The 16,338-nt window shown below is 33.9% G+C and overlaps 1 protein-coding gene across 1 annotated transcript; it reads right to left on the reverse strand.

The window, feature by feature from the left end:
• Positions 1 to 3,757: 3,757 nt before the first annotated feature.
• LOC120335846 (pre-mRNA splicing regulator USH1G-like) lies at positions 3,758 to 15,950 on the reverse strand. The gene is made up of 10 exons (XM_078109697.1): positions 15,701 to 15,950; positions 13,279 to 13,385; positions 11,470 to 11,695; positions 11,073 to 11,179; positions 10,778 to 10,826; positions 10,322 to 10,427; positions 9,371 to 9,563; positions 8,220 to 8,311; positions 7,234 to 7,406; positions 3,758 to 6,575 (listed from the first exon to the last, which is right to left on the reverse strand). Exons 1-10 carry the CDS (start codon positions 15,764 to 15,766, stop codon positions 6,417 to 6,419), a joined length of 1,278 nt encoding a protein of 425 aa, XP_077965823.1. The 5' UTR covers positions 15,767 to 15,950; the 3' UTR covers positions 3,758 to 6,416.
• Between the last annotated feature and the right edge of the window lie 388 nt (positions 15,951 to 16,338).

The raw sequence follows: 16,338 nt of genomic DNA on the forward strand, positions 1-16,338 counted from the left end.
TAAGGACATGCGTCGCTCACTCATAGATATATATGCTGCTAGACTTCTACTGCTTGAACATATATGCAACACGCCGCGGTTTCTTGGAAGCAAAATGCTCAATAACGCGCTGATTAAAGTCATGCATCCCAGAAATAACGTCTCTGTGAATGGATAAAACAGCCAAGGAATTTAATCTATCTTGCTTCATTGTGTTTCTGAGATACGTTTTAATACGCTTCAGCGTGCTGAATGTTCGCTCTGCGTCGGCGGAAGAAATAGGCGTCGTCAAAATGATGTCCAGAAATTTTGCAGACGCCGCAAAGGTAGTTACTAGAGTGTTATCTATGAGGAACCCATAGAGCGCGCAAGTTGATGTGATGTTCAAAAAAGTTTGATTGGTGTATATACATTGCAATTCATTTTCCAAATTACCCACGTTTATCATGGGGTAAAATTTGGAGACAGTAGCCAACAAATATATGGGAAATTGACGTGCAAATTTTGAAACGCGGCAAGGTGTTCAGTGCGCAGACGATCGCCTATTCGATTCACCAGAATGTCACAGCATTCCTTTGCAGACAAAATCAAACGCTGCGTTGTTTGCCCGCGGCGTGAAGAAGCACTCCATGTGTCGTCGTATTTTATTGTTTCCCGGATACGAGATACAGCATCGCAGAAGTCTGAAATACACGACTGCACAGACGCTCCATCCATTAGCCTTGACTGCAATGCGCCGTATAATACATCCACGTGATAGAATATTGTGGAGAAAAAATGAAAACACACCATCTTCTAGCAGACGCTTTAGACCTGCCGCCTCCCTCACAGAGCGTTCGTCCCAAACCGGAGAGCTCTGAATGCCATTGAAACACTCAATGAGCTCAGACCTAATTTCGGACACGCCCTGCATCACGCGCGATTGGAAGTTCCAACGTGTTGGTGCACAAGCTGAGAGACGGCGGCTACATATCTGGCGAAGGAGGTCAGAGCGCTTCGGCGAAACGGAAAAAAATGAAGAAAACCCCGAAACATTTGCAAAAAATATACGGACGAGAGGGGTATCAAGACACATATTTTTAATAACGAGGTTAAATTGGTGTGCATAACAATGTAAAAAATGCGCATGAGGAAAATCTTCTTTTATATAAACTTGAACACCATGTTTCGACCCACTCATGACTGCCGCGCCGTCATAAGTTTGAGCTATCAATTTTGACTTCGCGTTGTAAGGCTGTAGCACTTCTTTCAGTACAGCCGATATCCCGCAAGCCGTGCGATCAACGATTGGTACAAAGCTGTGAAGTCTCTCGGTAGGTTTAGCATCTTTCACAAACCGAAAAATCACAGCCAGTTGGGAAACGACGTGATGTCAGTTGTCTCGTCAGACTGAATCGAAAGGAACTGGCAATTCTCAATTTCCAGAGCCAAATGTTGTAAATAAATTTTATACATTGAGTCGAGCAAATCATTTTGGATATCCTTAGATGTCCCTTTCGAAACAGTTGCGGCATCAAGATGATCTCTCAATACTGTATCTAGGGATGCGGTGTATTCCACCATATCCAAAAATACCCCTTTATTAGAAGAGCCAGCCCGTTCATCGTGCCCACGGAGGGACAGCTCGTGACAACCAATGAACTTCAAAACATCTATCAATCGACCGAGAACATGGCGGTTTTTCTCGACGTTTTGGTTGTGCCGACGAATAGAAACCGCGCGTCCTTCATCCAACTGTGCTGCAATATTAACATTTCCGAATGTTCGGTATTTTACTGCATTGTCCAGATGCTCCATAGAAGATTGATGATCCCTGGCACGCTCGGAAAGATGTTTAAGATCTCTAAAACCAAATTTACACCAACGTGAGTCATGGGCGGTAGCAAAAAGTAGGCAATAAAAACAAAAAAGTGCATTTTTGTCCTCGCTGTAACACAACCATTCGTGTTTTTTATACCAAGTTTCTGCGCAGAATGTACGCCGACGCTTTCCTCCGTCATGGGATTGTTCCAGTAAACAATTTTTTGGTTGATAAGGCCCAAGACGTTGTACCTCTAATTTTTGTTCCAGCGGTAGCTGCGAAAACGGAGTGCGAAGTAGTGCATCAACCTTATTCATTATGAGGTCTAAGGCTAAGAAATGCGAAGCCGGAAAGAAGTGAGGAGCTCAAAAGGAATGTGGAAAATCGAAAGCAAATAGACTAAAGGTCTCTAACTGATTCAAATAGCGAAAAAAGCGACAAAAACGAAGGCGAGGAAACTATCAACTCTTCAAGCAACCAACGAACGAGAAGGAATGCGTGAATATGTCAACACGTTGTTGTAAGAAACGTCGGCATTGTGTCGTCATAATTTCGGGCTAGCCCCGATGATTTATTAAAAGAAACAGAAAATAAACGAGACAAACGCGGCGAGTGGAAGATAAAAGAGAGAATACGATATACAATGAGCAACCGGGGCAAAATCGGCGTCGCCCCGTCGACGTTCGGCGAAGGCTTTGCGAGCGAAAAATGAACCATGTCGGGAGAATATGGCTAGTGTAGACAGTCTGTGCAACCGATATTGAGGTATTTTTCGAATATTTTTTATTATACCGAAAAAACAACCGGGGCATTGCCCCGGTTGGCCCTATTGACGCGTCGCCACTGCTAATTAGTCTAAATTCGAATTATTTGTACCGGTATCGTGAAGGTCAATTCCTTTCTATTTTTCGAACTGAACCCGATATTTGGACACAGAACATGCGCATGAATTCTCAATGACAATTTGGTCAATGAAGACAGCCGTGATAGCTTCAAATGTAGACCTATGTAGTAAAATCGAATAATGTAAAGTTACAAAATCACAGCTAAAGGGTCGTTGTCTTTAGAGGCGTTCCACTTTGAAGTCACAAAAAATGTGATAACCCTATTTATTACTACCAGAGGAAAATGCGTGTGGATTGAAACTAGATGCTAATTGAAACGTAGATTTTCCCTAATGTTGCGTTGTTGTGATTGTGACGCAACAATGTGAAATTCACGGCTTTGCAGGCAAACTATGTAATCTCAAAAAACAGCGTGCTTAATAAGACTTGGGAGAGATTTTAAGAATTCATTAGGCGGAGGACAAGGGCAATAATATCATCACGAAAATTTAATTTAGTTACATTTGGTCAATAAATTGTTTCAACAAATCGTTAGTCAATATCTCACAACTCTGTTCGGTGTCCGATTACCGGGGGTTCACGTTGATTGTTTCGTCACTCGGGGGGGTACTTGACAGAAAAAAGGTTGAGAACCCCTGCTCTACAAGCTGACGAAGTTTTCCGAGAGATAAAAGCGCGCATTTTCACGTGTCTCGGTTGGTTCGCCTAAGGGAAGGATTATTACGCCAGGAAACCTTCAGTAAATCAGTTTCAGTAAATGGTTCAAGAATAGAGCAAAATGGTGTTGAAAAAGACGTAAGAATTCAGGTCTCGCTGCAAATGCCACACAATTCCATTTAAAAAAAGATGTTGCTGGGGGCCATGGCCCCTCTGCTACGCTCATGCCTGTGAGTGGTTTGTCTCAACTCCGAACTCGAACCTTTATAGCTAATACTCGGGACTAGACTCAAGAATAGTGTGACAGATGATTCGATTTATTCGCTGAACAGAATTTGGGGACTCGCACCGAACATTGTCATCCAACACATAACACTTCGATTTACTTTTCACGTAAAAATCGCTCATCTATGTTACAGATATCTTTTTATCCACCTCACACTATGTGATAGATATTAAAAAAATCAGTCTGGAGCAAATTATTTGAATATTATTCATATAACAAAATAAACGAAAGAGCTACTCCATTGTCATGGAAATGACAAACAGAATCGGATGAGATCACAAAATAAAATACAGTAATTTTTCAATTAAAAATACTGACAAATGGCCATATCATCATTTCATAATCCATCTACTTGAATACGGAACATTACTGGTTGCTAAATATCTATTAATTATATCTAAATGCAAATATGTACCAATACATAACACAAACAACCAAATTATTTCGGAATGTTAGTACCATATGAACTGTCACATTGACAATAAATTTTGACTGTCAGACGAAAAGGATATAAGTAGCATAGACCCTTTTGGCACATTACAAACCAATGTCTATGATCAATCCATATTTCCTAAATATTCCTTTAAAGCAGTGGTTCTCAAACCCCACAATGACAATTTTCATGAAATGATGTGGAGCTAGTTAAAAATATTTGTTAGATTTGATCTCACCCACCTTATTTTAAATATTTATATCTTTTCATTGCTTAGAGATTGCAAGTCCATCCACATATTTTTAACTCGTTTCAAATAAAACATACTTTCGCCTTACTATCTGTTATTTGAAGCTTATTGTAAGCTAGTTATTTTTGAGGTGGGGCGCGAGACTTGATAAATTCTAAAAAAGGAACACGGTTAAAAAACTTTGAGAACCAATGCTTTAAAAATATCTACTACTGCTAAAACTACACCGTGTCCTTGATAGAACTGATTTTCAAAAGAACGCTAAAACGACAGGCAAAAAGGTAATTAGGTGAATTGAAAAGTATATTTAAGGTAAGATCATTTAAAATTATAACTTGATTTATATAATAGGATTAAAAATGTATATATGAATGATTGAAAATATCGGAGTACCATAATCAGTTACAGTTATATAATTGCAGCATCTACAGACAAATACAGTGAAATTATTACAAAATTGTTGAAACTATCAAAGCTAAATAAATCACAATGATAAAAATATGACGATGATGAAAATAGGTATTAGAAAAAAATCATTTCTAAATTTAAATCCTGGAATAAATCATGATGTTGCTCAAATTGAAGAAACATGACTTCATGATCAGCTAAGCGTGAGTTCGTCTTTCTATAGCAATCTACAGATAGAGGTGATGCTTGAAAGATAAACATTCTATAGGCAGCAGAGAAGAAACTAAAGGGGGGTGTACGGAGTTGTCACAAAGATTTTTAGGAATTCTGAAATAAACTTGAAGAAACAGAACCCAGATCATTTGAAACATATTCTAGAGAAAACTTGACTTTTGTGCAAAGCATCCTAGATTACTGAAACTTTTGTGTATAATCATACACAAACAGAAGCTCAAGTGTTAGTTAAACTTTCTTCGTTATCATAAAGTGAAGTCCTCTGAATCTGGGTATGTATCATAGAATCTATGATACCCAGAGGTTCAGAAGACTTTACAATAACAAAAAAAGTTGATATAACACTTGAACTTGTGTTTGTGACATAGAATATACAGTTTTAATTTTTGATATACAAAAATACAGTGATTAACAGTGGGGAACAGTTTATGAAAAAGCACTTTCAATAATCAACAGACCAATAAGTATATTTGAATGCACACTTACTATTATTGTAGCATAATCATTAAGATTAAAAATTTATATGATTCCCAAATTATTTTATTCCACAATTATCCCAGTCATAATATAAATTGCTTAATGAAGTACTGAAAAGAAAGCAGCAAATGAACAAAGCAAAAATAAAAATTTCAAAACGAGCAGAATCAAAAATAGAAGTTAGCATGGAACATTCAAGTCTTGAAAAAAACAATTAAAGTATTCAAATTGGAGAGTACGATAGTCAATGTATTATTTATACTACAGATTTATATTTACAGTGACACACAAAATCCATAAAAGTACATTTAAAAATAGACAGAAAAAAGGTGTAGATATTTACATTCATGTAAATCTGCCACTCAACTATACACCAGATGGAGATGTTTTATTACATAGTCGTCAGGTGAAAGTATCCCAGATGTATAAATTAGACATGGTTTTTATCTTTTTTTGTTAAATGGCCTCAAGATTAATATCACCATGCTCACCACAGCATATCTTAAACCAACATTTACCATAATCATGACTTTAGAAATTAAAAACGAGAAAAATATGTGGGCTGATGCAGTATGGTTAGGAAAAAGGTTGGATATTTGGTACCATTGCATTTGATTTTTGTTGAATACTATAACTAGGCTAATAATGTATTTTGGTTACATTCAGTTTTCTATCTCGAGCAAAAACAAAATTCCTAATTAGTATATAAATTCAACTTACGGTATGTACAACCTGTGACAGTTCTATGTTGAGACTTTAACCACATTTTGGCCATTAAAGAGGTAAACTCAAAATGATAAAATTGTTCATATGGCAGACCTTTTAACGACCCTTTAATCGGGTACCAACCAGTTGAAACTAGTTCAGATTCAATCTCCCTTATAAATTGGAGCACATCTAAAACAAAAGTTTTGAGAAACTCTCTAACCTAATATTATCACCACATAAAAACAATGCGAAAAAATGAAGAAAATAGAATTGAAAACAGCAAAGGCAACGAGGTTAAAACTTCCACTGCATAATTAGTGACTTTGCCATAATCTATGTTAGAATTCAGTGAGTTCCATTTCAACATTAGATTCCAATGCAGCCTTTCGTTCATCAATTGCATTCTTAATTTTCTTGCGTGGACCAAATGCCAGGCCGAGTTCTTTCAGATCATCCAACGTGAATGTCATTAAAACTTCCATTTCAACCTTCTCTTCCTAAATTAATTTAAATAGTCAATATTAGTCTTTTCCAATCTGATGCCAGACATGCACATTCTTTATAGGACGATAATTCAAGCCTTTCAATGCCCAAAAAAGCCCTGTAGCTTATTCATGACTTTTGCTCTTAGCAAAGCCCATGGGTGCAAGGGGGCGGTATATTGTGAAATATCACTGTATCAACACGGCACCTTCTTTCTTTGTTTACGATCCAAGTTGCTAGGGATCTGAATCTTTTTGATTCTGCATTGTCTACCTAATTATTACACCCTAAGTGAGGGGATGGGCATGAAAATAAATATCTGAATATATTTAAAATGATTTGGTAAATTATAGTATGTAAGTTAATGATTTTATGGATAATCACATTATTTCATTTCAAAATACCTTATCTTTAAGTTGAAATCTTACTTTTATCCAATGCAGGAGGCTATTTATTTAGGGTATTTAAACAAAAATATTTTCTTATTTATCAGGGGGGTGAGAAGTTTGTACCCTTGAGGGGTTTTTTCAAGATGAAAAACATAATTTTTTTTCATCAAATCTAATTTAAAGATTTTGCATAATATATTCTTGCATGATTTTTAAATTTTTTAAAGAAAACATAAAAAATATAAATTATACCGAAACGGAGATTAAAATAAGCAAAACAAACCTTGAATAATTTGGAATATTCAGAAAGATATAAACTTGCGAGAAACGTGTCAACTTCTGATGGTTCATCAAAACCATTGTTTATATCATCATCGTCATCTGACCATCCATTACTGGGATCCTGAACCATTGGAAATGAACCAAGACTGGAAGAAGCACCGGCCCCATTAAACACTGAAACAATTAACAAAATGTCAACTAGATTACAAGAATAAAAATTCGCCATATGCATGTAACACAAACCCACACTTAACATCCGGGGCCTTCCGGCTAGCAGGCTTAACATGGATAACCATTAACTAACCACTATATCAAATAGTAATACAAATGGATAGTGATTGTTAATAATCCCTTATTTCTGTTTTATACTTATAGACTTCTGAAAGATATATGCAAAAATGTGTAAAAACAGTGAAAAACCGTGCAACAACCCTTAAAAAACAGTGAAAAAACGTGACAATCCGCACCTTGCAAAAGCGTGCAATTTTCCTCATATTGTTTTAATAGAAATGCAATCAAATACTATAATATTAGAATAGACCCAAATGACAAAAAAATACATAAAAATTTTAACATCATGCTCTCATGCATCACCTAATAGTGTTAGTGCAAAACATAGTTGTTTGTATGAACAGGATTGATAATAGTAAAAATCATAAAATTGATTGTAAAGATTTATAGAATGGAATGCCAGTATATTTCAATTGTGCTTCAACAAACAACACTTCTTTCCTATTCATAAATTCAATTTGCATTACAGGGTTATTTTTTTTTCCATTGGCACTGTTTTTTCATATAGTCCATATATGACCGACTAGCTGTATGGAAACAGAATTTTCAACAAATTTAGTTTGATAATAATAATTAATATGAAGGATTCATACTCTTTAGTAGTTTATAGTCGTAACCTTGCACTTTTAGATTAGTAACAATGTAGTTTAATGTAAATGGCACAAAGCTGAAAACCAAGAAATAGTAAAAACTTACCTTGACTACTACTGGAGGGAATATCACTGTCATCTTCTCTTTCTGCATCTGCTGCTGCAGAATACATTGAATTTGCCAACTTAAAATTGGACCTGGAGAAAAAGGTTTACAATTTTCAAGTTCTATGGAATGTAAATTACTTGTCGTCAACAAATTTCTTGACTACCAAATTGATCAACAAACAATGGCAGATCAAGGACTGTCCATAATTCAAACTATTTTGTATTCTAAAATTCTGCTAGTTGTGATAATCTGGATGTGTTTCGAGGTATCCAGGGCAAATATTAGGATTTCGGAAAAGTTTTATTTAAAAATACTACATAGAAACAGGGGGATCTTCAAGCTGAAATTTAATCATAGTTTGAAGTAATATTCACCAAAGTATTTCAATAAGTTTAAAAGTTTAAAATATATGTCATCTCAATGTCTCAAAACAGTTTTTTACCGTTTGTCCCCGAAGCAATCGATATTTTAGTTTCGTTAAATTTGACATAAATGAAAATTTTACTATAAAAGTGATCTGTATTTTTGAAAATATAGCAAATAGAGCAAATTTTTGAATATGTTTGGACTAAATTTGCTGAGCACTGCTAGATTGTGCCCAAATTTCTCAAAGCGGAAATTTAATAATGATAATGTTTGATAATATCAAACCTTCGTTCTTGTTTCACTAGGAAAGCTAACCAAGGTCTTCAGCCTTGCACTGTTACAAAACTTTTAGTCAATTATTTTAATAACCTCATAATGAATCTGTTGTTTAATATTGTTTAGATATTGCATTTCTGCACAAAACCAAGTAAATGTTTGCTACGATAAATATTGACCTAAGAACATGGAGGATTATGCCCAAGATTAATTAATATGCAATAAAGCCAGTGCTCCAGAAGTGTGTGTGCCAATATGGAGATAGCTAATTTTGTTTAATTTTGTTTGCCTACTTTACATCAAGTTGTGTAAAGGGACTAAAACCCATGGGAAAGGGGTATATTCACTTGGCTAACACAGACAGTACCCGAACTCGTGATAGAACTGAAATATAGAAAATCGTAATAAAATAATGGCCTAACCCTAACCTGGTACACACACTACGAGAGTACCAGAATGCCTGTCATTTCTAACTACAGGTATATGTATTTAGTTTGGCAGCATACCTGAGTGCCATAGTTCCGAATCTCTGTGAGTCATACCCTGAACTTGCACCAGTAGACATACTATCTTGACCAGTGAACATGTTACGTAAAGATGCTCTGCCTTGTGAATCATTATTCGGTTTTGGACCACGTGAGGGCATTGTTTCAGATGGCATGTACATAACATTACCAGCATTTTTCTCTGAATGGAATCCTGTAATAAAAATATTTCGATTGAGTACAAAGCAAGACCAATGTTTATGAAATAAATAATAGAAGTATATATTGAAATTTCACATTACGAATGACTAAGTATAATTGACAGAATTTCATCTAATCAGAAATTAAAAGTTCTACCTATTTTTGATCGAACTATTAAAAAATCAGAAACATTTGTCTTGTACAATACCAATACAGGATATTCAATCATATATACATGAGTTAAAATGATCTGTTGACAGGTCAAGAGTATTGAGTTTGAGCCATGCTAACCAATAGGTAATCCAACAAGCTCACTACCAAGTTAGACCACCAGGAAGATTCAGGTCATATTCAACCAGAGGTGGGCAAGTACTTGTTTGAGTGGGCCACATACAGATAATAGACTTGGTTACTGGGCTGGAGGCTCAAATCTCAATATGAAAAACTATGAAAAAAAAAACAATTTATTTACGAATGCTAGTCCAACAGCTAGGGTGGCTAGGCTAACGTTTATATAATAATAAGCACAATGTAACAATCATCCTCATTATGATGTTATTTTTTGAACGGAAATTCATATTCATAAAAACCTAGTCGTAATTTCAGCAGACACAAGTGGGCCTGATAAAACACTTTGGTGGCCCAGAACCGGCCCGCGGTCGTAATTTGCCCATCATCGTTTTGAACCTTAGTAACTATCTACCTTGCTGCTAGTGTAGATTGTGGCTCAGAGTGATGGTGTGATACCAATGGCAATGAGAAATTCATTACCTGCAATGGATTTAACAGTTCTTCCACCAGCAGATGCATTACCATCTGATATTCGAAATTCACTTTGAACAGGGTTGCTTGTGCTTGATTTTCTTTGACTCTTTTTCTAAAATAAAGAAAATTACATAAGTGGCAGTCTCAAAAGCCAAATCAGAGTGACTAGCTTTTACTTTTATGGTCAACAAGTTCAAAAATAAGAAACAACAACTAATGCCCTGATTATCTAGTACTATGCAAATGATGGTTTTTATATATGGTAAATATACAAGCTTTATCAGGACAATGTATAAAATACAAGAGATGAAGTATACGGAGTTTCTGAGAAACTGATAAATGTGTCTGCTTTAAATCATATCATATAATACATTTAACTTCATTGCTTTAGAATTTCTAAAAGTAATTAAGCAATACCATGTCTTAAATAAAGTATGTCATGTTCAAAATAAAATAACTCACAGTATCCTTGCTTGAATCTTTCTCAAGTGGACCATTGGTGCTAGAACTTCTGTAAACAGGAGAAAAGAACATTTGAATATGACAGAAACAAAAAATAAAGTTACATTTATACCTATAATATTCAAATACTAACGAATATATCAAATCAACAGACGTAAAAAATTTATTTATAGTATGATAGCATAATTATGTCTTAAAAAGTTTGTTAAAAAACATGGATTATGCACAAAGTGGAAGTAGAATTTCAGTGACGATCAATTTGATCAAAAAAATATAAATTAAAGAGTTTATTTACCGATGTATTTTGTCAAGTTTATCTTGTTGCTGTTTCTGCATTTTTTCATATGCTTTTATTCGTTTCTCAGCTGCCTTTTTTGCTTTGTCTTGGAGATTTGTAACTTTCTAAATATAACGATGACGGAACCATGAAATTAATTCATTGCTCACAGTGATCCCGTATACTATATTATATTTACCTCGAAAAATAGAAAATGGTAAATAGACAATAGACAAAATAACAGTATTTGGCGTCAGTAATAAAGATAACTGAAATTAACAGTATTTTTTTTAGAATATTTTTATCATTTCCCTCATCCTGTTTTGCTACATATTGCCAAAAATATTCACATTTTAAGTCTAGAGAATCTTTTAATAAGTCTACAGCAAAGTATCATTATTATGACATTCATTACCTTTTTGTCCATTGACTTTTGTTTCACAATCACACCATCTAAATATTGGACACATGCATGCTGCTCACGAATTGCCGCAACATCCATAATAGTATGATAATCGTTGTCCATTTGCCATATATTTGCTCCAAAATTAACAAGAAAAGTAAGACAGTTGAGATGGCCGTTTGCAGATGCAAAATGTAGTGCTGTATTGCCAGTATAATCCCATTTGTCTGGATCCCCACTGTTAATTAATAAAGATGAGGTTTAAGAATTCAAGATTCAAACACCAATGCTGATTTGATTAGGAGACATATAAGATGTATCATCTAATAAAGTAATATCCCAATATTTCAAGGCTTAATTTGTATTTTCATAAACACATACAGAACAATGATTAGCCAATGACTTCAATTGTTCAAAATGAGAATACACTGAATTTTGAATAAATTTGAAATATTCGATTTGTTTTGAACCAAGACTTTCTGTGTGATTGTATGGCATCACAAAATGTAAGCACAATTGGGTTTAAATAGAAAAAAGAAAATGATATTTAATCTATGAGTATTCTTCGACATCTATAATAACAAAGGAAATTAGTAGCTGAAATCATACATTATCCTCAACTACGGTAAATAGTCAGCCTAATAATTTAAATTAGTTGTGGACAAACCGAAACCATTCTTTACAGCATAGATATCAAGTTTATAAGAATGTGGGTGAGGAATGTGAAATTTCCCTTTATATGAATGTCATGAAAATTTAAAATTTGATGAAGATTATAGATGATTCATCACAATTAAAAAGTCTATATTCAACTAAATACTTGTTTTATTTTTGTTAAGTTGAAATTGATGAGAATTACGTGAGAACGATAACAGGCTGCTTATTAATTAAGATTTACTTTCCAAGATATGAAACCTATGACTTGCCAATATTTACATAGAAAAGTAACTCTTATAATAGTCATTAGATAGAGACCCACACGAGATGGTACTTGGTGCCATTCTTCATTATAATATAAAACAATGGACCAGACAGTTACAAGTTTTGTTCCTAAATGATTGTTACATTGTATTCTTGTAGACATTACACAAAGAAATACAAAATAGCCTAAGCATATTCTACTAATGGGCTTCTCCAAGTGACTCTACGGGACAATTCCAGAAATTTTGCATGTTGCAAGTTGCAATATATTTTTAAATTTCTAGCTAAATGTTTTTGTGACATAGTCCAATCAGTTGCTTCACGGGGCTTGAAAAAAATTGCACAAAAGTTACACACAAGACTCAGTGGATATAAAATATATAGTAGAATATAGTCCACCATGCCTTAACGTTTCAGTTTGTTGTAAATTGTTGCTAAATTTGGGTAACTATATAGGAAACCAGGCAATTGTTCTATGAAAAAGTACGATGGAGGTTTGTGACTATTATTCGCAATAAGTAGTAAGCAAAATGATCCTCATTGTTATTTACAATTTCTATTATGCTACAATTGAATAGGGAAATGAAGTTGAAGTTCAATGCTCCCCCATATCTTTTATTGGACCATGTACTGTAATAAACAAAACTGTAATAATACTAATGTCTTTGATCAAACACACCACAACGGCAATAACACATATACGGTATGTAATTATTTTTGGGCTCTGGATTGTACATGTTCAAACCTGACAAATGTTTGTTTTTGTCTGTTGATCATTAATAATTTATATATCACAAAGTCACACTACAGGGGGTAAAGTGTGGCATTTACAGTAATATCAAATCCACAAACATGAAAACAGATAATAACCAGATAAATTACAGCAAAAAAAATGAATACCCTCGACTGCAGCAAAGTCGTAAAGCATCAATATTCCCATGATAGGCTGCCCACAATGTAGGAGTCATTCCTCCTTCATCTTGCTGATTCAAGTCTTTCTTTGTTGCCTGTTAAAAATGTCATCATACTAATTAACGCAGTTGAGTATCCATAATCGTTAAGATTTTTTTTCAACATTTTAAATATCGGGGTTCCCGAGTAAACTACCGTAGTATCCATATCAGAAACTTCAATTTCCACAACTTGAAAAAGCACTTGGGCATGCTATATTTGTTTTAGTTTATGAGACACACAAAGTGAAAGTAAAAATCATAATGGAACTCCTATTGAAATGGAATACACCACCTACACGTATATGAACCAAACACTAAAAAATCATATCTACCAGCCTTCATTAATATGGATATTGAATAATGAACACCGGTAGCCTATATATATATATATATATTATACATATATCCTTAATTTAGTTGGAGTGAATACAAAATACGGTAATTATTTGAAGTGAGATGTTGATAAAGGTGTGACCTATAAACTCATACTGATTTATACCAATTTATGAGTTCACATGCATCAAGATAGAGAAAGGACAGAAAAAAATATTATTTTCACTGTTATCTAGTATGCAATCATGATTTAATACAATGAGATAGTGTTTTTGAATAACTGATGCACAAATTGGCAATGTCACACCCAACCCTGGTACTGAGCAGAGTAAACATGGATAAACGTCATTCACATATATACAACAGAAGAAGAAGAAAAAAGACATCTCATTAACGAATATTCAAGTACCATAGTGAACAAATATTACCATGATTGTTATGTCAAGTATGCCTATGATTGCCAATGGACATATTTAACGCAATATCGTATTGCGATAGAAAATATCAAAAAGCTTGCGCATTGGAAAAAGCTAGAAGTAAAAACAGAACTTATTCATTATAATTGACAGGATAAATTATTACTAGGTGGGGATTTTTATCATACTATATTATGCGGTGCAAATCACAATACTAAAATGTTATTAATACAACACTGTTTCGCCCAAAAATTGGTGTGAAAAATGGGTCCAAAAATTTAATTTCAACACCGATTATTCGGATCTTTCCGTATAATTTTTTCACCAATACTTGGTAAACAATTTTTTGATATCAATTTTCACAACCAACATAAAAATATAACATGCGAATTGGATCTATGGCCTATGCATAATATTACATCAACATATAAAAATTATGGCTCTTGATGAAGTAACTATAAAATCTAGGGCAACATTACGATGTATTTCATGTATTACTTGATCTGAATTTCTTATTTTAAACATGCTTTTTGTAGTTATACTAATTGAACTAGTATCTGGCAAAAAATTCATACTGAAGTGCATTAATAATAGATTCAATACTTCATTACAATTTAGATCAAGCACTCATTTTTTTAAACCAAGGTTATTCCAATTTCGCATTGAACACTAATAAGTACCGTAAGTCCGTAACTCTTATTAATTAAGGCAAGAACCACAATATTTTTTGGTATGCCGTGCCTGCCGAATTCATTACATCTTGTGTAAGGTGGTGGGAAAGGGGTTGTTTCTGAGATAAACTTGCGATACTTTGCATTATAATCGGCATTTATTCCAGTATTGTATGCGCAACTCATTGGATTAGAAATAATAATTCAAAAATAGAATTTCACAAAAACAGCCAGTAGCACATCTATATCTGTATATAGTGAATGGTGGCAAATAGTTCTTATAATTATTAGTTTTTCTATAATTTTAAAACAACGTCCCGATTTGGATTGAAAGGGGATAGCATTTTTGAATTGCACACTATGATAAATTCACTTTTCTTTTAAATGCAATTTACTGCAAAAAAAAGATTCTTATTTGACACTTTTTCAGATTGTATTATAATTTCAACCAAGTAAAAATCTTATAGAGACGGGCATTATTTTTTATATGATATATATTATTACCTGGAACTTGAAAATTGTTAAGTTCATCAATTTTATAGCTACATCAAGATAATTCAAATTTATTTCATATAATGGTCCAATGCTTTCTGCCTACATAATACAGTTTTTACAAGCAGACAAGCTTGACCAATGCCAAGATTGGACTAAATTGGGACGTTTGGCAGAACACTGGCAATAATTGTTTCAAGGGGCTGAAAACTGTTTCTACACCAAATTACAGAAATTAAGTATACCCACAAATACACCCAAACAATTTTTTATGTCATTGCTAGTAGAAAAAAAACAATATACTGATATATACCAGCAGTAGTGAAGTAAGCCAATGTCTGATTATTCATATATTTCAGTATTATTCAAACTTTATTATAACACTGAGAAAAGCTAAACACGCAGACACAGTAACAACAGTACAGACTATAGACAGTAAGTTAAATAAACTGCATACCTGCTTTAATGGTTCCAAATAACCATCTTTAGCAGCTCTATGAAACCTATCATTCATTTTCAGCATAATTAGATATTTGATTTCAATATCAGAGTATGATATTTCCTCATTAACTGATGAAAATATCACTGTATTATCCAACACAGGGATAGAAGCAGTCGAAAAAACTGATACCAGTAGCTATTAAATATAAAACTCAATTGCTGATTGCGTTATAGATCTGTAAAGACAGAAAGCAATTAAACAGAAAACAAAATCCAAAAATCTCTTCAATTGTTCAGAAATTATTATTGTTTATAGTGATTTTGCCCACTTTTTTATTCAAATGATGTTGAGTTCATTTGTGTTGCAAATTTTTTTCGATTCCTAAAAAAGGATCACGACTAAATTTTGGGTCAAATCTATAATTTCAATTTCAGTAAGGCTTTCACTCATTTTTTAATTCACTTGGAAAAACAGTAGGGCACAGTGCAATAAACTAAAAGGAATGGCAATCAAAAAATGTCACCATTGAATTTCCTAAGAATAAAAAAAATCGTGATTGATTTAATTCATTACAGTGACAAGCTCGGCTCGAACTGACACATCTGCCGTCGTGCCAGACCTTGTTTCAGAGACATATAGGGTGTTTGTTCTAT

Source organism: Styela clava, chromosome 2 (genome assembly GCF_964204865.1).
Source record: "Styela clava chromosome 2, kaStyClav1.hap1.2, whole genome shotgun sequence".
Taxonomy (NCBI): domain Eukaryota; kingdom Metazoa; phylum Chordata; class Ascidiacea; order Stolidobranchia; family Styelidae; genus Styela; species Styela clava.

Excerpts from the sequence above, each read along its gene's own strand:
- LOC120335846 (XM_078109697.1), bottom strand. The coding sequence starts at position 15,766 with ATGCTGAAAATGAATGATAGGTTTCATAGAGCTGCTAAAGATGGTTAT. Across the intron at positions 7,407-8,219 it reads TCCCTCCAGTAGTAGTCAAG|TGTTTAATGGGGCCGGTGCT; the intron begins GTAAGTTTTTAC and ends TAATTGTTTCAG. Across the intron at positions 6,576-7,233 it reads AATATTCCAAATTATTCAAG|GAAGAGAAGGTTGAAATGGA; the intron begins GTTTGTTTTGCT and ends AAATTAATTTAG.